Below are 23,725 nucleotides of genomic sequence, written 5' to 3' on the forward strand. Positions count from 1 at the left end.
AATGGAACAGAATCATGTTACTTTCTCGAGCACCGAAGACTGCCTGCAGCGTGAAACAAGGTTTAGGGTTACCAATTCGTGAAAGGCAAAAAGGGAAAACGAGGCAAGGGAAGAAACAAAAAGTAAAGGCGGCTATTAAGGCCATGCGCCACCCTTCGGTGTTCCAGCTGGTTTAATCTAGACTCTGCGCGATTGCGGAGCAATAACGTTACTAATGCAGTAAAAGCTGCTCATATATTCGGGCTGAGTCATATTCAATAAACAAGCTTTATGCGGAAAAGCTGCTTAGCTTTATTATGCTATATTAATATATTGGTTATATCGTGATTTGCTTGTCATAATGCTACAAATACGTTTCTCCTTGGTTTGGAAGTCTATATTAATTTATTTATTTTAAAACATCTTTTTCATTTGGAATTCATTTTCTATTTAAAATTGAAATTGAGATACATCTCTATTTTAATTTAACAAAAAGATTTTATAGCTTGATTTTAAGTGATTATAAAATTGAATATAATATTTCGCAATAATTTTGTGTTTTCTATTATTTATTTTATAAATATAATCTAATATTTTTAAATATAACTACGTTTCATAAATAAAACAAGCGTTTTAATTTATTTATTTACATCTAGATTTATTTACCTTTATTTTATTTAAATGATTCTTTAACCAACTACAAATTTCGTATTTTTATATACATATATTATCTAGCCAATTCCATTAGATATAACATGATCAGCTTTCGTTGAAAAGCAATTCTGGCTTAGCGGGGATTAATAACAAAACAGGAATAAACGTGCTGCATTTTATTCAGATATATTGGAAATTCGTATAAATGGAGGGCAACGAATCGATATCACGTGCAGCAATAATGGATGCGATAACTAAAGAAACGTTGCAGGAGCGTGCTGCTAACCGTTTTGCACTACTCTATACATCACCGATCGCAAACGATCGTTGCGAACGGCACTCGTGAAAATAACATGACATTGACGTCACACATTCCAGTAAACAAAACGTATATCGACCAGAAGATGTAGGATTGTAGGAAACCGAAGGAGAAAAATTGAAGATAAAACGGGATGACGACGAGAGTGAAGTAAAGAATGTTTCTCGTTCCATTAAGAACATAGACGTGTTTATCCTTAGGCGCAGGGCTTAATCGATGCGGCCTCCAATTAGCTCCTCGTTAAGCGATGCGCGCCGGAAGGCTGCATTTGAGGTTTGCAGAAGAGTCAGACACGGGCATAGGAATGTAGAATTTCGGCGGCATTACGCAAGCAAGCGTCCATTATCGGCCTACGCGTTCTCAGAGCTGCGGATGACTCGTCATCGACGAACCGATCGGGATACTTAGCGGTATACAAGAGAGACGTGATATTGAAATCGTGTGCACCACGTTTCGAAGTATTTAGCGCGGCATTAGGTTGATGATTTCGGTGGAGTTGACCAACGGAATTAACTCGAGCGTAACACGCCGATGCGCGTGGGAGCTGTTATGATACAAACGCGGGAGAAATGGTACTGTGGACTCGTTCCCGCGGGGTGTGCACGGCGTCGAAAATTGTCCATTCATATTGGTATATCTCTCTCGCGATGGAGCTTGGAGTACGAGCGATAAGTACGCCATTCAAATGGGATATTTTCACTCGCAAAGCCAAGCGGCGAGAATTGCAATAACATAACGAATTTGGATTCTTGTGGAGAAAAAGAGTATGATCGGCTTTTCACGCGATTGTTATCAGCTTGAAAGTTGCAAAAGCATAAAAGTTAGAATGCGTTAATTAATATGTAAATCGCACATATTTAAGATAAATATTTTAATGATTAGTTCCTAGTATTAAAATGATCTAAAATTGTAATTATACATATCGTACATTTATTTAAAATATTAAAAGATGTTATTTAAGATATTAAAAATTATATCATATGCAGAGGCATAGATTTGAAATTAAAAGAAGAACAAAGGAAATAAAGATATAAAATACATTGCGACACTTGAAGCTTTAGGTATTTCCATTCTTCAATCATATGTCTGCAACAACATTCTGGCACATCATATATATTGATAATTTAAAAAAGTATAAGTTTGATTAAAACTTTTAAATAAATTGCTTTCAATGTTGTGAATAAAGTAAGCGACATTCGAGACTTTGATTTGCAATTAGCCATACTTATCCGCGCTCGCATGGCATCTTTAATATCATCGATGATCCCTTTCTGGATCGACAAGCATATATGATACCTCTGTGAAGCCGCACAAAGGTGCGATCGCGCGATTTACTTGACAGTGATCGATGTGGGCAGTAGGGTCAGGCCGCGACATTAGATTATCCGCGCCGACTACGAAGATCCGTTTCTGCGGACACGCCACAACGTTCCTACGAATTCTGCGAGAGAGGAAAACGGAGACGGACACGCAGGGCGACGGAGAGAGGGATACTCTCCCAGGATCGATCTTAACTCCGAAGATGGAATCAGGTCATTCTCGATCAAAATTGGACGCATCCACGCGTCGCACGATTTCCGTCGCACGAGGTGGAAGGCCACGCTGGTGTGTACATACACGGGGCCGATCCGCTTCGCACTTCGTCCGAGGATACGTGTTTATTTCAGTCACCGTGCTATTGGCCGTTCGATCACGTTGCAGACGACGCGCTCCGAGTTATTGTCACCCATCAGCTGTTTTGCCACTTTCGCCGCCGCGCTCGGCGTAGCGGGTCTCTTCGGGCTCATTATAAGTCTCGGGCTCGCCGAGGCCGCGCAAAAATCGTCTATATCGACGAGAGTTCGCCAATTATGACCGAGTGTCGGGACTCGTTACGAGGACCGGTGCAGCGGTACACGCGTCGGCACTCGCGAGACAATCGAGACTGGCGGCGATCTTCGGGATAGATGTTCGGATGATTGATCGACGTGTATAACCGCCCCTCGGCTGGTCGGCGAGAATCGGGGGATCCATCGGCGGCTTCCCACGCGGAACGTATCTCGCTCCTCGTCGTCGTATCGCTGACTACGGCACGCTCGGCTCACTCCTTCTCACCCTTCTCGCCACCCTCGCTGTTCACGTGACTGGCAAGTTTCACTGGCGCAGTGGAAGCGCTTGCTTGATCCATGCGGTGTACGATCTTTCGATCCGCCGCAGCTCTCTTCCCGGGCACTTTGCGCGTTCAGAAACCGGGCTCAATGGTCGAGCCTCGAAATTGCTTCAAGATCCCCTCAATCCTCGAGGGTCTTCAAAAAGTGTAAACGATGAAAAGAAGCTGCCAAGATGCGCGAGCTATTGGCGTGGCACAAAACGAACGGCGCAACCGAATTGCCGGGACTGCGACACTTTCACTTGGTTTTGACACGTGCACCGGATGCTGCTGTACGACACCCTTCGATGTCCCGCTGGCACGTGTATGCTCGACGACGCGCACATCGAAGAGAAGAAATCTCAAGACGTAAGACCGACAGGCACGGCGCGAAAACGTGGTGACAGCGGAGACAGCGGGAGAAATAAAAACAATACGAGATATATAGGCACAGATGTACAGAACGAGAAAAGAAAAAAGAGAATAGATAAAGAGAGGAAAGGGTAGAAAAAGAATAAGGTGATGAAGAGGAGAGATAGAGGAAAAAGGGACGGCTACCACCCCCGTAGCCTTCGATTTTCGGGAGGAAAGTGAAGGCCACAGACACCGCCCAGCCAACCGCCCGGGTGTGCCAACACGAAAAACCACCCCCGTGGTGTGTTCCACGGCGGATGGACCGAGTAACCCCATCGCGCATGTGCTCAGTCGCCATGGATACCGCGACAGATACGCGCTGACGGCAGCGGTGGTGGCGGTCCACGGTACTTTAAGGGTCGCCAGGATTTTCGCACGTAGCAAGTATATCGAGGTTCGGAACTGCATGAAAAATGAAGGACTTTTCTAGTTTCCTCCGTGTCACCCTTGTTGCATCAGGGTTCGACACTCCATTGTCCTTAATGGAAGTGTGGACCAACTCTCGAATGTTGATGCGACGAAAGAGGTGGGAAGCAAGGGGGGTGAGAAGGAGTAGGAAAACAATGCCGCGAGGGTGACATCCGGTCTGCGGCCTGCGGTAGTTTAGCGTGGGCGAGGTCAGCGAAAAAGCGGGACTGTTTATGATATCCATTTTCAACTTTACGATTCAATTCTGGCCAAGATTCACTTATAATAAATAGTGATTAATAATTGCAATGAGTAATGTGTGATTTTTATACTGATGAGATGTTTTTTCAAGTATCTAGCAAGTCTTTAAAATTAATTATTTATCTAACACTACTCTCAGATATTTATCAATCACGGCAATTACATCAAAAATAAAAAATTATTTTTTTATAAGTACTTAAAATTTAAAAAAAAAATAATTTTTCAACGAAATAGACGATATCTCAATGGTTTGTTAAAAAATTAGTAAAACACGAGTTTACGTAAAATAATAACTACCATAAATATCTCTATGTGCACAAAAGTAAAAAAACCACCAAAGAATGTTTAAAATTTTATCTAAAATTGAAGTCAAAAGTCTATTAAAGTAAAAAAATTTCAAGCAATAATTATTATTGTCTTAATCGTCAAACGTAAATATCACTTGTGAGAAAAAACTGATTAGTTAATAATTAATAATTAGTGAATAATTAGATCACAATGACATTTTCGCTTAAAAAAAAAACTGATAAGTGAATAATTAGATCACCATGACATTTTCGCTTAACCAAACATGATTTTATACTCTTCTCGAAAGTAATGTCTGCTTCGTCAAAACTTCAGTGTTAATGCAATAAGCGACTGTAGCGTTATTGAGGTCGAGACAACGATAATGTCCTTCATGCGGAAAGGAACAATTATTTCGTTGGATAGAATTTCTGATACGAACGAGAAATTAGCGGTATATCGTTACAAACTATTCTGCATTCTCACGTAGGATATAATTTCGCCTAATTAGAAAAGCATTTCCTCCTGTCTGAATTTAAAATATTTTAACTAAATGTCGTTATTACAAACATAAACATTTTTATGCGTAAAAAATCATATACGTAAATATTACATTAATTTTGGAAATATATTGTCGATATTTGTAATCGAATTAGCTATCATCGATAATGAGATACGAGATAACGGAATACGGCATCGGTAATCGATTAATACAGGTAATTGTATTCACACAGCCATGTAATTTCGCACACGCACGTGCACTGAGCACATTGCTATACCTCCTAAATAGAAGATGCCGCCAATCGATACAGATCTTTATGAGGCATATCACAAGAACAAGACACTCACGCTGCCGTTCATCTCTCTCCAGCAATCTCCTTTTAAGAACTTTCTCCCTTCAGAATATGCAAATATAACTCGGTCAAGTAGGCGCCGGTAACCCGGACTCGATTCCACCGACACTCCTTCGCCGTAAGCGCACATCCATTCTTATGTTAATGTAATAAGCATCAGGCAGAGGCATCAAAAGATGTTGAAAGAAATTTGTCCGACACGCTCGACGGCGAGCTACTAATAGAGTTGAAAACATTTAATTAAAGTGGCGAATGGAGGTATTTGAGATTGTAGCTCGATAAGATTTATATCTGAAAATACTGTCAAGAGAGATCGAGAATCAAGTTAAACTTGAAGTCGGTTATAATACTTACGACTTATGATAACTTTTAATTATACCCACTATCCAGTTTACATTTTAATAAAATCACTATATAAAATAAAAAATGAAAAATATTTCAATGTTACGCGCGCGCGTGTTGTATCTCAACTCAAAGACCGGAATTTCTGATATGTATTTCAAAATTCGAGTGCTATTAAGACTCTAAATAAAAATTCTATATATCATCAAGAAATGTTATCAATGTAGAGCCAAATTATATCTGGTTATATTTACGGTAAAGTATATCTTCTTACAAAGTTCATGAATTCTATAAATATCGTTAAATGGATCTGAGATGCTGTGAAATTTTAACTATTTTAAGTATACATGCAATTTAATAATCTTGCAAACAGACGTCACATTTTTAAATTAAAGAACTTTGATATCCATGAAATAAAATTATTTTAATTAAATTTAACCGTATACAATTATTAACAAAACGCCAGCAATTTATAGGTTTAAAGAACTCTAACTGATTGTTTAATGTACAACACTTCAAGTCCACTTTCAAATATTGATTTAGGAAGTCTATAATCGAAGTACATCGTCTTAAAACTCGAGAGACTTCCGATCTGAGAATTCCATTAAATTGACGTATCTAGTGCTGCGCAAGGTTCTAATTAAGCCCAATGTCGTACGTGATCGCGTTACTATAACACAGAGCGAAAGAAGAGAGTGCAGGATACGTAATTTTGTTTGGATTCATACTGAATAGAGAATGAGAGAGTCCAGTATCGTACTTTGTTCTTGGTGCTGTAATTAGGAGTCTCGCTTTAAAAGTAAGTCTCTCTCTTGCGGTATGTTTTACCACCTCCGCGCGTTTTACTATACGCGCGAAAGTAAAGTAATTATTCGAATGGGTTTTGTCTGACTCAGTCATCCGAACACACAGTACATGTTTTCGTTAAAGTATCACGTAAAACAGGAACGTGTCCTTCAGCAATACGGTCCACTATGAGTTCCACCGCAAGACGTCATGTGATAATTACGACAAAATAAATAGAGGGCGAATACGGAAATTGTATAAATAACATTACAGAAATAATTAAATTAGTAAAATTAAATTGAATATTATTAAATTATAAGGTATTCCTGATTATAACAAATAGCTTTCTATTGCTTTAATGATAAAATTAAAGTTAAAAATCAAAAAATTATTAATTTGAACAATAATAGCAGTCTATTCAACTATTTACATATAAGTATTAATTTAGCAATGATGTACTCCATAAACTTCCTATTTTGTATCGATGCTTGCTGCGTTATCCGTTTGTACGTAAACAAATTTCTATCATTATGGTACACATTTTAGAATAAATATAAAATGCCTCCGGAAATGTTCATCGTCAGATTTCTTCACGGAAAAAGTTCTGAGATATCTCGAGGATGATCGGGTGTCTACGATCCTGCCATACCTGGAAGGGTTGCAGAATCTTCGATGAAATTCCATATCGGAGTGCATTCGCACATTATTAATAATTGTTCCGTATATATTTGGGAAAAAAACGAGAAAGGTGCGATATAGCTTTGCTCGCTATTTCGCACTGCATCTTTTCAAATTTTTGCCGTTCATACGAGTTTGTCGTCATGCAGCACAACATGTGTAAATGCACAGACGTTTGCAAACACAATATAATACCCACAATACAATACACACATACACATGGATACATGTACTCATACACGTGGAAATTGAATTCTGATGGAATAATCTGCTCGTTATGGACGAGAGATTCTCCACTGTTATTGCAGAATTAACAACGTTCTGTGTAAAATAGCTAACGCGAGAGAAATAACAACTGAATTGCCCAAACAATTATTAAGGAAATCACTCCAGAGTGACATTTATCTCATGGTCAGGCAAAAAATATCGTATTATACACACTGCTTCATTCAAAGTCAAATAATAACAGTCTTCGAGATACGTTCACGTAAAGTTTGCTGCCAAAATTTTAGAAGTGTTTTTAATCCCCAATTATTCATCGTTAAATTTATATGCTTTTGCTACGAACTTTACATAAAAGTTCTGTGTGTAATTTAAAACTCTCTCTCTCTCTTAGCTACTTGTGTATCTTTAATCATATTAGCGCGTAACTTAAACTGAATTTAATATCTTCAAATTTATCGAAGTTTAGTTATTGCACATTCAGTAGAAAACACAGACAACAAAATATACACTGACAAGAAAATGTACGAAAACTTCTTGCAAAGTATCGAGCTCAACTTCCACAACGTAAACTTTAGCGATAAATGTATCTCGACATTTTCTTAAAATTGGATTACGAAAGAATCTTTCATTTCACGTCTCTCCTAACGAAAGGATTGCAATATTAAAAATAGCAATTGAATTCCATTGCGTTGACTTCCATCAGCGAAAATTCTGTGTTAAAAAGCAGTTCAATCAATATCACCGAACACCAGATTATAGAAATCCTCCGAGTATCATAAGCAAAAACGTTCGAAAAACGATTTCATACGCGAGCTCGTTTAAATGAATGTCAACTACGAACAGGGACATTGGTTCTCTATCATGTATGGACAGGCCGTGGACGAAAGAGCGGTGGTATATTGCATTACTTTGACTACATTTCCGCCCTCTGAAATTCTACGAGAGTGGCGTTAGCAGCCGTCTTTGCGCGCGAGAGACCGTGATATTACATTGCAGATAGGGCGTATATGAATAGCTTAAAAGTGCCGAGAATTTTGCACTAAGTAATTGTTTATTTGGCAATTATAAATGGAGAATTAATTGCTAACTCTATAAATAATATAATAAATAATATATAAATAAAAAACATTAGTTGTATGTTTGCCCCAGTGCAGTGAGAGAGAAAATAATTTCGATACGTTGCTGTATGCTCGTTCAACATTTTCTATGGAAAAATTAAAGTGAACAAGATATTATGCGAAATATTATTCGCATCATAGAAGATAATGTCTAATGCTAATAGATTACAGTTACAAACTGCTCTTTTATTATGCATGCATTATGCATGCATGCAATCTCTTTCGGAAATGCGGTGGAGCATATTCCCGCGGTAAAGGCACAAATAGTAGTTTTAGTAGCAAGTTAAATATTTTTTCTGGGAGTTTATTGTAGAGAAAAAATAATGTCATCTATATATTCTTTTAATAGAGATTTTTCAAACAAAAATCACACACATGTAAAAATAATTTATGTTATGGAAAATATCGTGTGTTACGGAAATAATGTCTTTATGCGTACAAGTTTCATCATTTTCATGCTCGTTAAAATTAAAATAGACAATTAATTTCATCGTAATTTAATATTTTAAAACTATCTGTACATATAGAACTTTGTTCAACGCAATAAATAATATTACATCTTGGACAACACCGATGAAATTGAAAACACAAATGCCTCTTTTTATTATGCATACAGTCATTTGCGAAAGTATGGTTGAGCGTGTCCGTCGCGTTGTAATGGGATACGCAGACAATCCGACGTAACGGTATCGACATCAAATATTCATAAGGGCCGCATTTCAAGCATGGCTCGTATCGAATCGCTGAAAACCATAACGCATACGCTCGGCTTACGAGATTTTGCTCTGAATCACTTTATTGAATGGCCTGTGCTACGTGCCCAATCCACGTGCATTCTCTCCGCGATTTTCTTTGTGCGAACAATTCTCAATTCGATCGCCTTGTTCTGAACGATTTACTTTGTTACACCGGCCACATGGCGGTATTTTTTTCTTTCTTCCTCTTGCGCATTTTCCCAGATGTCACCCCGCGTCACAAAGCGTATTCTTTCCCTTTATGTGAAAGACATGTAATACGCATCGGTATCAAATGAGTATTGCCATAGAATATTGCCTTTACCGTCCCTTTCATCTTCCAATCAAATAACATGGGTGTTCTAGGCATGACCTACTTCGGCATCCTTTCCATTTATCTTCCCGTTTGTTTGTTCTTCTAAGAAAAAGACAGACTTTTTAAAAACAAACTCTTGATATTGACGTTCACCCTTTTCCAATACGCGAGGATATCATATTGCCGTATGCACGTTACGCTATTACGCATAAGACTGTTACACAATCGGAGTTATTACAATCGTTACACGATAATTAACCTTTGGAGCGCGCAAAATTATTTGTAACCATCCCGTAATTAAAAGATCCTCTTTAGAAACCAATTTATATTCGCTGTATCGATTTCCGTTCTGCAATATTATATGTCGGCATATCGCGATTTTATACCATCGCGTGCTCCGTCAATTTCGAGTTTGTCACGATACGTCGTACGTTTGACATATCGCGAGTCAACTTACATTACGTTTGCACAAGTTTGATTAACAAGAAGAAGAAAGTACAAATTCAAACGTATCCGACCTCGGGTACAGATTGCACCTTGACATCACTCTGTTGCATCCTCGATACGTTGATGGGACAGATTGGTCCAATTTCCTTTGACCATTCGCCCCTACGTTGTACAAACTTCTTCATTTCCAACGCGAATTTCACTGTATTTACGCTAATTTCTCTCATGTCTATAGTAAACAATTTTATTTACATTTAAATACAAATATAACTCAAGCATTTAATTAATCTAAAATATTCCCCACATTAAAGTCCATAAAATTACAAATAAGTGCAAAATAAGTTTCAGCTTTCGCTATTATTTATGTTTTCAAAAATACCGTAATCAGACATATCTCGGAAATTATTAATACAAGATTTTTATTAGAGGAAATTGACTCTCTAAGTTACTCAAATAATGTCATGTATACATCAAGCCATGCAGTTGTTCTAAAATAACATAATACAAAGACTAAATAAATAAATAATATGTCCATAAAAAGTGGAAGTAATATTTATCTTTGTTATATTCCATTCGGCAGATAAATTCCCGACGCAGTTATCCGCAATTACCCTCTGGATTCAATTGTGAAGCATTAATGCCACAGTATCTTCCCGAAGCTACCCCTGGGATTTACTTATTGGAAAAAAAGATTGGATGCCATTGAAATAACAATACAAAGCCCTATCCATGAAGAAGGGAAAAGTTCTTCTGCGGATTGATTTATCATATCTTTTGATAGGCCAAAATTGATTATTAAGAATTGGCCAGAGAGAAGCACCGCGAAATCGTTGAAAACCTCCATTAGTGGTTCGATATCTGATTTCACTCTCTTTTATTGAGTGACGAACGGCTTCATCCGGAAAGAATCCTGTGTGTACTGAGTAGTCCGTCCAAATGACGTATTCGACAGACCTACTGGGCAACGACGAGATTGATTAAATGTTCCCGGCTGCGAGATGGCATCGGAAATCGCGAATCGTATCGATATATGCGGAGTTCATTGCGATAGTACCGTCTGATTATAGTGTAGGTACGATTGAAACTTCTACTTGATGGACGATCGAGACTGGCAAGCGCTACCGTGATTGATCCACTTTGTCGGAAAAGGGGAAAAGATCGTATTACTTTATCCGTGGTAGTTGAAATTGCCTCAAGCGGATGATACTCCGTTTTATATTACTCATAAAGGTATGTGTGTTTGCACGAATATGTACTATATATACATAGTAAAACAACGTGATAAATCCTTATAAATACATATAATATCTTACAAATAAATATAGATAAAGGAGAAAGAAAAATTATCTGTAATAACGAAATTCTTGGAATATTTGCTTTGAAATATTTACTTTAAAATTTCTTACCAATAGTTCCTTTAACTATTCAAGGATGGTAAAATAACTCGCGAATAAGAGGTCTATTGAAAAAAGAAAGAGATAAATTGGTCGACGCAGCTGGAATAGGAAATTTCCATTAGTAACTACACTCACGTAGTAGATTTTCTTTTATTCTTCTGATCAAGAAATGCTTTGTGTTAAGTTCCACGGTAGCTCCTTCAATTTCACTCAAATTTCGCAGTTATTTTTGCAAGAAACACTCAGAGTTTTCACATTGGGAAACCTATTTTGAGATTCTAGGTCAACCATCCGTTGCTAATAAATGAGTATGGAGTCTTGTTTTTATACTGAGTTTACTGAGTATACTGACCTTAGTTTACTGTCCACACATTGACATTTCCATCACTTCTTATTCGAAGTTCAATGTTTCTACCTTACAACTTAATAACAGTACAACGAGCATTTGTCTATGTTAACAGTTAGTTTTCTTTACTTCCTTTCGATATTTTGAAATTTAAGAAATTACAACTTAAGCATTAAAAAGAAGAACTATGCTTAAAAATTATATGCTAATAAGTAAGAAGTTTATTGTAATTGTTTCATTATAAAAATTATAAGTGAAAATTACGATTAAAAATTGTATGACAAAATATTATAATAGTTACTGCCATGCTTGTGATTTTATTTTGTACGTAAACGTACAGAATAAATATTGTTACAATGTAACATCAGTAGGACAATTAATGACACACGTTCCATCATCAAGACACGTCTGCGAGAAGGAGGAACAAGAAAAAAGGTTAAGCTAGGGAAACTAAAAGTATGTGTCCCAAATTACTAATCGATGACGCACACCAATCTGAACCCCGTATTAAAGTGCACGATGTAACCGCATCAATCTGCGGAATAGCGCGCGATAAGGGAATGTCGTTTGTTGGAATGGCTCGAACTTGCCGAAGAAGGGTCAGTGTAGTCTTCGTACGAATGTCGTCGGTAAGTCGATGGTGGAATCCATCGATTGATAGCGAAGTTATCCCGGAACGATAAAATTCAGACGTGGTGACAAAAGTCTCATGGAGCTTGGATTGGTGAAGGCGACTGACTCTTTTCGCGATCATATTCCCATGTAGACTCAAAAACAGCATAAATCTCTTTCAAAAAAACGAAAAATGTGTGTAATAAGAAGAATTGAAAATTGACTTTTGTGTGCGCGAGAAATGTAGCTTTAGTTTCTTTTAGAAGGTTAACAACCTACTAAATGAGACTTGTCATGCGTACACTTTCTGTATAGTGATAAGTATGACTTTTCCAATTGCGTCTCAAAATAAGCGTAATTTTTAAAGTTTAATAATTGACATTGGCAAAACATTTATATATGTTTCTATATATAATTTAATAGTCACAATGAGATAGGTGACTTCAATCACATACTAACTACATTTAAACAAACTTATAATAAAACAAAGCAGTTAGAGATTTGTATCAAAATATGAGGAAATTAGTGACAGTTATTTGTATCAAAACATTTAAGTCATACTTATTATAAATATAACACTATAACAATAAATATAATTAATATAAAAATGTCTATTTAATTGTTATTCATAAAAATATGTTCTTAATTCAAATATGTAGCATATATAACTTTTCATTAGAAATTATAATTTTTGTCCTTTAGTTAATGAATAATAAATTTATGAGATTTCTCTTGCTATTATATAAACGAAAATAGATAGAAGTCGTTATGCACAAAAGAAACGTTTTACAATTTGTAAAAATGTTTTATATTGTGTTCATTGTTAAAGTAGGTACTCTTTTTATCCTTCCCCCCTTTTGTCAACTATTTCTTAATGCAACGTTACCGACTAAAGGATCTTTAATAAGAACGTGAACAAAGGAACGCTAAAGCAAATAATTTCAAAGCTCTTCGATTGACGTTTCAAACGGTATGCCAAGCACTTGTAACACGCCGCTTCCTATACTATGGTATTCTGATTCTGGTAAATAGATCAGATGTCGAGTGACTGTTCAGAAACTTTACTAAATAGTTACAGCTATTAGATACATTACGAATAAGTAGAAAAATACAATAGAGGGAAAGCGTAGAACGTGTATATGAAAAAAACTATTTCAATAAAATATGCCTCACGGACTTACTTAAAACTTAAATCAATCTTAAGTTGAACTATTACCTTAGTAACATGTACATATTTATATGTATAAAAATGGTATCTATATATAAGATATATGTTACTGTGTTAAACATAAAAAATATTTCAATATTTCTTGTGCAAAAACCATTATTTAAAATAATATATAAATATATTGTATTAATTCTAAAACAAAATTAATATCTGCACATTTCATAAAATATTTCGAGGAAATTAATTTGATGTGTGAGAGGCTTTGCCGTTGATTGAAGTAAATGCGATCAGATAACGGAGATGTCACGAACGGTAAATTGGCCTTAGATTAATTGCTCGGAAATCTTGATCGCTTCGTGTAGATTATACACAGAATTATATACTTGTACATAAATGTGTTTAATGTAAATTAGAATGTAAAATATAAATTTATAGAAGTAAACAATTTAAACTAAACGTTTAAACTAAATAGCTTAAAATAAACGTTTCTACACGGTAACAAAGCTAAAATAAAAGCTAAATAAGCTAAATAAAAGTTAAAAAGTTAAAAAGAGCTAAAGAATATAACAACTAATACAAGAAAATTTATCACATTAAAGATATTACCATATACATACAGTATTATTCAGCTAACTAAATTATTTATATTTTAATAAAAAACAATGTTTTATTTATCTGTTTATTCTTTCTCCCCTCGATATTTCCCCATTGACAGTCGCAATATTCTAAACAAAATTATGTGTCATGGGGAAGACGTGGCCAACAAATCGAAACTACTTCCACACAGTATAGCTAAGGAAAGACATATAAATCAGCATGCTTAGATTTACGGGTGTAACAATGAAGTCGAGAAAAAAGAGGGACAAGAACAAGGCGCGGAATAAAACGGTGGTGTGCGAGAAAATCATATGTCTAGTTCACTTGTACTTTCCACAGATCCTCCGAACGTAGCTTCTGAACTTTTCGGATGTATCTTGATTTTCTATTCCGGCGAGATACTTTGACGAAAGTTTTGTATCTCATGATTTTGCGACCATGCAAAATGTTTTGAATGCCTCCCTAAATCTTTACAAACTATTTTTTTGTACACATTACTCGTTAGAATTCAAAACAGATAGGTTTCAGCATGAAACACTAGCATTAATATTATTCTACGATAAATTGCATTTTCAATTCATTTTAACGCATTACGGAAAATTATATTCCACGAGTAATTATTATTGAATACTGCTATTATATTAAAAGTTCTTATACCTTTGCTATATTAAGTACAATTTTTAATTAATTATCTTTTGTGTGTTACTAAAAATAATATGAAATATGAACTTTACTTGCATTTTATGCTTTACTAAAAATAATATATAGATTGTAACAGGATTTATAACGTAATATCGTGAGTTTAATTTCGTGAGGAAATTAAAGGCTACGTAGGTAGCAGACGCTGCTTATCTCTTGATCACAGATTGTTGAAGTAAAACAAAATATTTGTTCATTCTCATTACCTCTTTTCTAATATCGCCTTAGTTTATTATATATATTTGGTATATTACCTAATTGTAAGATTATTTATTTTGCGTTATATAATAATAAAGAAATAAATAAATATAAAATCAAATGTACGTTTTAAAATAACGTTTTTATCTTTTAGACACTATTATATTTAATTACATTTATAATTGCAACAGATTTTTTAATTGCAATTACGTAAAATTTTCGATAAAATTTAAGCTAAATTCTTAAACAATTTTTTTGCAAATATCTATTTTATTCTGGAATTTCAAACACAAATTTGATAGATCGGTAAAAAAAAAGTAAAACGGAATTAAGATTTAAAAGATATTTCAATATATTGTTCCCGTTTCTAAGCTTCTAATTTCTAATTGAATTAATTAATTGATTCAATGTAGTATAGCTAAGCGCCAGATTTAACCCGGGATTAAGTAAAATCAATTCCAATTAATTTCGAGATTGCATAATGCTGCCCTAAAATTTTGCTATCAATCCAACTATATATATGACTTCCTTATAATCGTACTGCAAAATTCTATTTTTTACACAGAAGCAAGGATGAAATTTATGTAGTAAATTTTACAAGCGCATTACTGTTTTATTACTACCTTTCCTGTTTTTTTACTTAGTTTTTAGAAGCAAACGCGGAATATCTCATTATAAAGTTACAATTAAAAATACTGCTGTTTAGATTTTTCCTTACACCTTTTACTTTATTATGTTATCTGCTAAACAATATTGAATTTTAGTAGCTTAATTATTCAAATAAGATTAATTTCAATCATTTTTTATGTTAAATAATGTTAAATAATTTTACTAAGTAAAGTAGTAAAGCATTATCCAATATTTTAAATCGATGGAAGTTATGGCTAACTGTAGTTTTCTAGATATTGTAATTAAATCGAACATCTCGAAATCCAGGTGTAAAAACGTTCCGTCATTTTTCGTCAGATGGCGGCAGCTTGCAAGCTCCGCGAAAGCTCGCTTATCCGTTCTACCTCCTGGATCGAATGCCCCGCGTGATTAACAAAATTTTAAATAATCGATGAACCTCCAACTCAATCAGGCATTGTCGACATTATCGAGTCACCGATAAAATTGAGTAGATCACTTTGCCTGATAGAGAACAGAGCGCTCTCTCAAGGCATGGCGCGACCTCCTTTAGTGACACCAGCTGGAATTACCGATAGATTTTCACGCAACGATGCTGGCACAAACCTAGCTTTATAGCCGTCGATATGCGAGTAATTCAAAAACTACACCAACAATCGCGAAGCTGGTGTAAACTTTTCTCATTGTCGAGATATATGAAACCGTATCTTAAAAGTTTGTTGGTATAACTTTCCTTCTCTCTTTCTCTCTTTCTTTTTTTTTTTAGATATATTTGATTAATTTTTAAAGAATTTTCGAAGTTATGTAATCAAGAAAAATTGTATATGCTTGTACATATCTTGATTTAAATTCTGCTATAATCTTGTATTAATTCGTTTTTATTTCAACTCATCTGCAATTTAATGTACGTTTTTTTAATAATAAATATAATAAACCATTTTTTTAGTACGTATATTTAACGTACTCTTCTTTTATTCTTTTTATGATGGGGGTCAGTCTACGTATTGCGAATCTGCATATTATATACATATATATCGAATAGTAGTTTCTTTTTGACATATCAGTTATAGATCAACGTTAACCATTTCCATTTTTAACAAACGCGACTGTAGAGAAAAGTTATCGTGCATATGGAAATTGCCCTCGCGATATCGAAAGCACGGATATCGATCGGACGACTGCCGGCGGTGGCTCGCGATTTACTCTACACATGTCAGCCGTTGCGGTGTCTGCGTTTAACCACGATGTTCAATTTGCCCTGCGGCCGAACCGCTTCCGGTTTTCGACAAGCCGTTGCTACTTCCCAATACAGTTATCACGGTTGTGCTGTTAGAAGTGTCCGATAAGGTCGCGGAAAGCTCCCGGAAAATTGCTTTCACGCAATTCTCAAGAGAGCAATCGGAAATTATGATTATATATAGTGTTTCAGAAAAATAACATTTATATGGAAGTTTTTTATAGAAAAACAGAACTGATAACACAAGATATTACAGTAATAAATGTATTTTGTCTTCAAAATGTTTTTTTTTTTACGTTGAAAAAAAATTTTTAGATAAAAAAAGTTTATTTATTTAGATTGTGGCCAAGAGGTTATTTACTTAATATAACACACCATATTTATTTAGAATTAGATATTTTTACTTAATTTAAATAAAAATATTTAATTTTAAATAAATATGTGTATTATATTAAGTAAATAATCTCTTGGCTACAAATATTTTTTTGGATGTAAATATTTTTTTTCTCAGTTTACTTGTTCATCATCATTGTCAACACATCCTTGGAATTTTCTCCAAATCTCTGAGGCACATTTCTTTGAGTATTGTTGCAATTATATTTGCAATTTTCTGTCGGAGATCTTGTACATTGCAATAATGGTAAACAAGTAAACAACAACGGTAAACTCTCTGAAGACAAAATATTTATTACTCTGATAACTTGTGTTATTAGTTCTGTTTCTCTAAAAACCTTCCATATAAATGTTAACATTTTTTTTAAACATCCTGTATATAGCTTAAATATGTAATTACAGATTAAAAATAATTATAACACTTATTCCAGCCATCTCTGATTTGTAAAAGTGAAAGCTACAAAAGTATTTCAAATCTGAGTTATAATTATTTTCCATACGCGTTTTATTCGTTTCAGAAAAAAAAGATCCAAAAGAATCTTCTAAAATAGCGAAATCCGCAAAAACGAGGCCCCGAGAAATAATAATCATTTATAGAGTCTCTATTCACATTACGTTGCAGTTTCGTTATCGCTGGTTCTATTAATTTTCGCTGCATCAGTGTTTAGAATTTTCCTGCAGCACGGAACCGATTTAATGGACCGACAAATGATGCTGCCGTGTTACTAAGTGATTGCCATCACTCACTTAAGATTTCCGGCAATAGTACGACCATTTCTCGGCCAATGTATTCATTCAGGTGAGGAGACGCGTGAGGCGATGACTGAACGCGGTGTGCGGTGATGGGTGGTGCGGCACGTAGTGATGTGTGAGCGGCGCCTGGCTGTCGTCCAGCTTTCCCGACGTGATTTACATGGCAGAACTGCGCCCGACGTCTCGCTTTCTTTCGACGGAGCGCGGCAGCATGAAAACATCCGATTTCAACGCGACTCCGATTTTTCATAAAATCGATGAGCTTCAAAGAACTTTCGCCAACACCAATAGAATCTTTATAAAAGACCGATCGTTTACACGCTCACTGTCATTTACCATATGATTGTGAAGTTGAAATGTTCGTAGAAGATTTAAAAATTCTTTGGTCTATATTGATAGTACGATAAATTATTAAAAGAAACTGCACGCGTAACAGTATTTTCCGATACGTATATATGGGCTTTAACGTTTGAGCTTTTTATAAATATAAAGTATATAAAATATAGAGTGAACTACATGCATCATAATTTTACCAATTCGGATTAAATGCGAATATCTTTAGAGATATTCACACCTTAACATTCGTCTTCAGAGCTTCTCAGGGTTTTATATATTTTTGAATATGGAAAGTTATATAAAATGTAATTTTCTTTTTCATATTTCAGTATCGTACTAATAACAAGTAAAAGTAAGGATTAAATATTAAATGCTTTCTTATAATATTAAATATAATATCTTTCAAAACATATCCCCCTTTAATCAATATTTGAATCAATTCAATATAATCCTCTCTCATTCTGATTTAATTGAACATGAATCTGTTACTGCCGGTCAGCATGTGCAAACTGTAGAATAGATGTATTTTATGCACTTTCATCCATCAAAACCCAATGATTGGAATGCTTGTATTTCATTTCCATCCACTTCACGCTTTATGGAATTGACGCAAAGTTTCCAAATGTTAAAATATTCAGCGCAAATATCAATGTTATGAATTTCCAACAAGAGAATAAAAACCGTAACGCGGTATAAATTCATTTCTAATGCACTGGCAATGGTTAAAATTATAAAATACCGACCGGATATAACTATATACATATATAAAATTTGCTCGTTCATTCATCAGTTATTTGTATATTACGTAAATCATCTATTTTAAATTAATTCCGAGATTATATTATCTTGGACCAATAATCTTGGATCATAATCTGCTTCATTTGCGCGTTTGGCTTTCGCTTCCTAATTATTTTGCATTACTCGGCATTCTCTACGTTATTCTGCATGCAATGTAATAGATGTGATGCAGTAAGGAGATCGTGTAAAATAGAAATTTATTCTGTTAGTTACGTTAGAGCTATAAATTGTCTTTAATTCGTGTATAAGCTTTGCGAAGAAATAATAACATAAATCGCGAAAGGATAAGTCTAACCCATTTTACATTTCTACTTTACATTTTCGTTTGACTTTGCAGGGAATCTCTTTATCGCGGGACTAAAGTGCTGATTTGTACCCTACGGGCACAAAGAACGATACTAGGTGAAAGGAGCGTTCAGATTCTATCTGATAAAAGCTAAGCTCCCCATAAAAGCCTCCGATGTCTTCAACAAAATGTGCTCAAATCGATCTAAGACTTTCTGTTCTTTTCTCGAACCTAGCATGTTTCCGAAAAATCTAAGGATTTATCGTTTCGCACGTAAACTCCTTCCATGATTGCAAAGATAAAAAGCTACTATAACGTCCGAGGATCTCTTTCGCCATTTAAAATGTCTCGTAATCTTTTCACTTGCAAATCAATGAATTTTATGCGGACTTATTTTACGCTTTTCAAAAAAAATTGAGCACAAAACATCTGCATATAGCACCAAATTTGTTTTAAAGTGAGAACAAAGGTGCCAGAATTTTCGCAAGTATTATTCGTTCACTAAAAATGCAAATTGCTTTTTCCATACCTACGCGTATTGCATTTACAATGCAAAAATGTCACAACTGTATTTCAAAAAAATTCAACATCTGACTTTAGAAATTAAAATACAATTGTTTCAAAAACCCTTTGAATTTTTCAATTTTGTTTTACTTAGCTCTGTATATAATATAAAATAATTTCCAAAGCAAAGGATATAAAAAAGGGGGTTAAAATAATTTCCGTTAATAAAATACGTACATATAATGTGCAGTGTATTAGATATGTACCGTGTATAATAACGGTGATAAGCGAATAACAATGCCATCAATCAAATGAAATTAATACTCACCAGTAGGGCTAGGTGTGAGCTCCTGCATTGCTATTTTGACACGAAGATCATATCGCTGGAAAAGACCCAACCTTGGACCCTTCGTGCTTCGCTGTAGCACGCTAATAGCGGAGCTGGCTGCTCTGGTGTACTCTCTCACACCAAAGGATTTGTACGGCACCAACATGCCCACCTGTTACACAAATATGACGGAGGAAATATGAAATTTTGGTAAGGCGAATATTAGGTACGCTAGTTTTACGGACATGCGTCATGCGTTTCGGTCGGTGCAGAAACGAACACTGTCCGTCAGGTGATAAATCGTTTCTTGCACCGTCAAACGGTGAGAAAGATCGTCAACAGGTTGTACAAAACGATATTTCGCCAAGTTTCGACCGAGACGTGGCAGTTGACGCGTCCGCTACGTTACAAATGGTCCGAGTCTAGGAGCGAGTGCTATTGTGATGATATACACTTGCTCGTGCACGATTGCGTTGGGAAATACATCCGTTATATGTCATATTACTTTACTTTATCATTATTGTTACATTATGTTGAATTATATATTATAATTTTTCTCTTTATCACAATTTCCTCATCAATCAATTTTATATTTATTTAATATTCGAGTAAATTGCTAAGATTATTTTGCTCCGTCGTTATTAATTTGTTTGATGATATTAAATATTGATCAATTATAATCTCAATGATAAATTATTTCTTATTTATTCTACTTCATGGAACTTGTATAATATGATGTCCACGATTTGTTATATAACAGAGAAAATATATAGAATTTCAATAAGACGTTCATCTCACATTTGTAAGTGTTATTCTTTATGTTAATTCACTTTTTCTCTTATTGTTAGAGTAACATACTTTAAAAAAATAAAATGTAAAATATTTCATTATGGTAAAACAGTAAAAATTTTAATTACGTTAATGTCAAAAAGAGTAACTTTTAAATAAATAAAGAAAGTTTTCCATTATATCAGAATTTTTCATTTTAATTAGAATTGATTTAAAATACAATCTAAGTCATCGAATAAGATATTTAAACTTGAAGATTTATGGATAAATAAATTTAAAAAATATATACCTACACAATTATATATTTATATCTAATTATAAAAATAAAAAGAAATGAATCGTGACTTTTAATGCATTACATAGTCTTGTTATTGTTCATCGTATAACCGAACTATTAAATTAGATCAATATTTCCTATGTCCAATATTATGTAAATTGGATCTTTGATGCAATTATGCAGCACAATAGAGCTTCTTGGATATTAACAATAGACTGTCATAAGTTTTACTTGTCGCATATTTACCGCATCATGATCGACAATGCATTAAGTACTCAAACCGATCAGAAAACTGCAGCAGGGGCATCTTGTTCACAAGCTCTATTATCACTACAAGAATGGACCGACGCGCACCTGTTGCATAAATCGATCGATATGAATGAATATCTACGTAGGCTGAGACTGGACAGCGGCTTTACGGCCTATTAGCGAAATGTTACATCGCTTAAATTTTCATGAAAAACATTAATACGAAGTATTATTTTAAGGAAAATGTTTCGCCGTTTTTCTGTAATAATTAAGGCTTCGATACAATATCTTTGTATAATTTTGAGATATACCTACAATAAATCATGGAAGATTTTGCTTTAACGTAAAATTTAAACAGTAATAAAAAATCAAACACTCTTCCATCATCGATATGATCTTATTGAAGAACAAAGTTATTTTAACAAATAATTATATAATTTCCTTGATATACAAATCACATTATTACTGTTTTATTTTGTTAATTATTTACACATGTCTGCGATGTAAGTAAATATTCTGAAAAATCAATAATTTTAATTCTTTATCTCAAGCATATTATTTCCAAAGAAATATAAAGCAACATTTTCTAAAAATTATTTCATTCATGAAATCATCACCTCTGACTACATTAATGCGAGAGAAATTGCGTCGTAATAAGTATTCTCTCATACCGTTTGAATAATGGGCTTAATTTAGAGAAGTGGCGTAATCCATCGATTATCGGTAACGAATCGTACCACTAACCGTACATCTATCGGTTCTAATTATGCGCTCTATCTCGATGCGCAGACGGTACTTGTTACAATCAGTAAATGGAGACGAGAACCTATAAATTGACCCATTGTGCGCCGACACGGGTTTGAAAAATTGAAAAAGAATTCATGAATCCATCGGGAATGAGAGGTTTCCTGAGAGAATTTCATCTCGAATAAGTCCGAAAAATATCAAGGTAACTATCCTCGAATAATGTGAGTTATTAACTCGATGAATTCATTAACATTCATTAAAGATGATTATCTCCGCGTCGGGTATTCCCAAAACGTTAAGAACTTTTCGTCAACTGCATTTAAATGAAGCTGGCAGCTCAAAGAGTATAATTTGCACGAAAAATATGACTCAATATGAATTAAATAATTAAGTCGTAAAATAATTTATCTAAAGAATTATATAATTGAAGATCCGTTAACGCGCATAAAAAAAAAATAATCAAATTATATATATTGGAAAGCTTTTATTTCTTTTAATGTTAGAAAAAAATATCCTCTTGTTTAATAGTTGGTTTTTACAACATATACTACATCTTCTGATTAAAGTAAAATTTTTTCTAACAATATATAATTCAATATATAATTCATTGATTACTAAATAATATAATATATTTATTTTTAGACGTAATTACTTTGCAGTTTGAAAAACTGTTAATGAAAAATTCTTGGGACTTTTTTAGCTTATACTCATAATCACACTTTTTACTGGCTTATTGCAATAAAATAATAAATTCTTATAGTCATATATCTTTAAGTTTCTTATATAACAGATGTAAAATGTTTCCCTCCGATATCCTTTAATGAAACGTCTCTTCGACGGATTTGTGAAAATGTTCTTTTCTTAGCAACCCAATTTGTGGGAAAATCCTTACCGTGAGTTTGGTGATGTTAATATTATTCCCAGAATTATTCACAGACGACTGCGGCGTGAAACGTGTAGGGGTAGTTGTAGTGGTGGTCGTGGTGGTAGTCGGAAACGATCGCTGTCTCGTTGAGTTCGATAATCTACTTCCCTCACCAATACGAACTGCTGAATTGCCTCGTCCGACGTTCACACTCTTGGGAACTGTTCCCCTGCCAGTCCCGATTTTGATGCCTCCTTCTCTAATGGTACTACCCGGCGGACTACCTAGCACCAACAATGGTGACACCACTAACGAGAGGATCCACGCGGTCCTCATGGCGCGGAATTTGTTGCTCGAAGCGACGACCGTTTTTGTCACGCAATCTGTCGACGATTGATTCGATCGCACACTGCTTCTTTGTGCTATCTAGACACTGCGCTTCCATTCAAAACACGAACGGATTCTTCAGCGTCGCAACGACGCGATGCAACTGCATGCACGCACATGTCTGCCGTCGTAATGTTATCTCATCGCGATGTGGTGCACCTGAAATAGAAATTAAGAATTTGTT

The 23,725-nt window shown here is 34.7% G+C and overlaps 1 protein-coding gene across 7 annotated transcripts in view; it reads right to left on the reverse strand.

Annotated features, from left to right (window-relative positions):
- LOC112455680 (glutamate receptor ionotropic, NMDA 2B) overlaps window positions 1-23,725 on the reverse strand; it is a 159,671-nt gene that overhangs the window by 58,914 nt on the left and 77,032 nt on the right. For 5 of the 7 annotated variants that reach the window (XR_003040884.1, XM_025017765.1, XM_025017764.1 and 2 more), the window contains exons 2-3: window positions 23,182-23,700; window positions 20,228-20,399 (exon numbers count right to left, since the gene is read on the reverse strand). Coding sequence is in view for 4 of the 7 variants with exons in the window: in XM_025017765.1 (XP_024873533.1) it covers window positions 20,228-20,399; window positions 23,182-23,490 (481 nt within the window). In the remaining 3 variants the exon portion in view is untranslated. Of the gene's footprint in view, window positions 1-2,248; window positions 3,670-20,227; window positions 20,400-23,181; window positions 23,701-23,725 lie in introns of those variants that run through there. The other 2 variants (XM_025017768.1, XM_025017767.1) reach the window with 2 other exon arrangements.

This window comes from Temnothorax curvispinosus, unplaced genomic scaffold (assembly GCF_003070985.1).
Source record: "Temnothorax curvispinosus isolate PA1 unplaced genomic scaffold, ASM307098v1 QBEX01006321.1, whole genome shotgun sequence".
Taxonomy (NCBI): Eukaryota; Metazoa; Arthropoda; class Insecta; order Hymenoptera; family Formicidae; genus Temnothorax; species Temnothorax curvispinosus.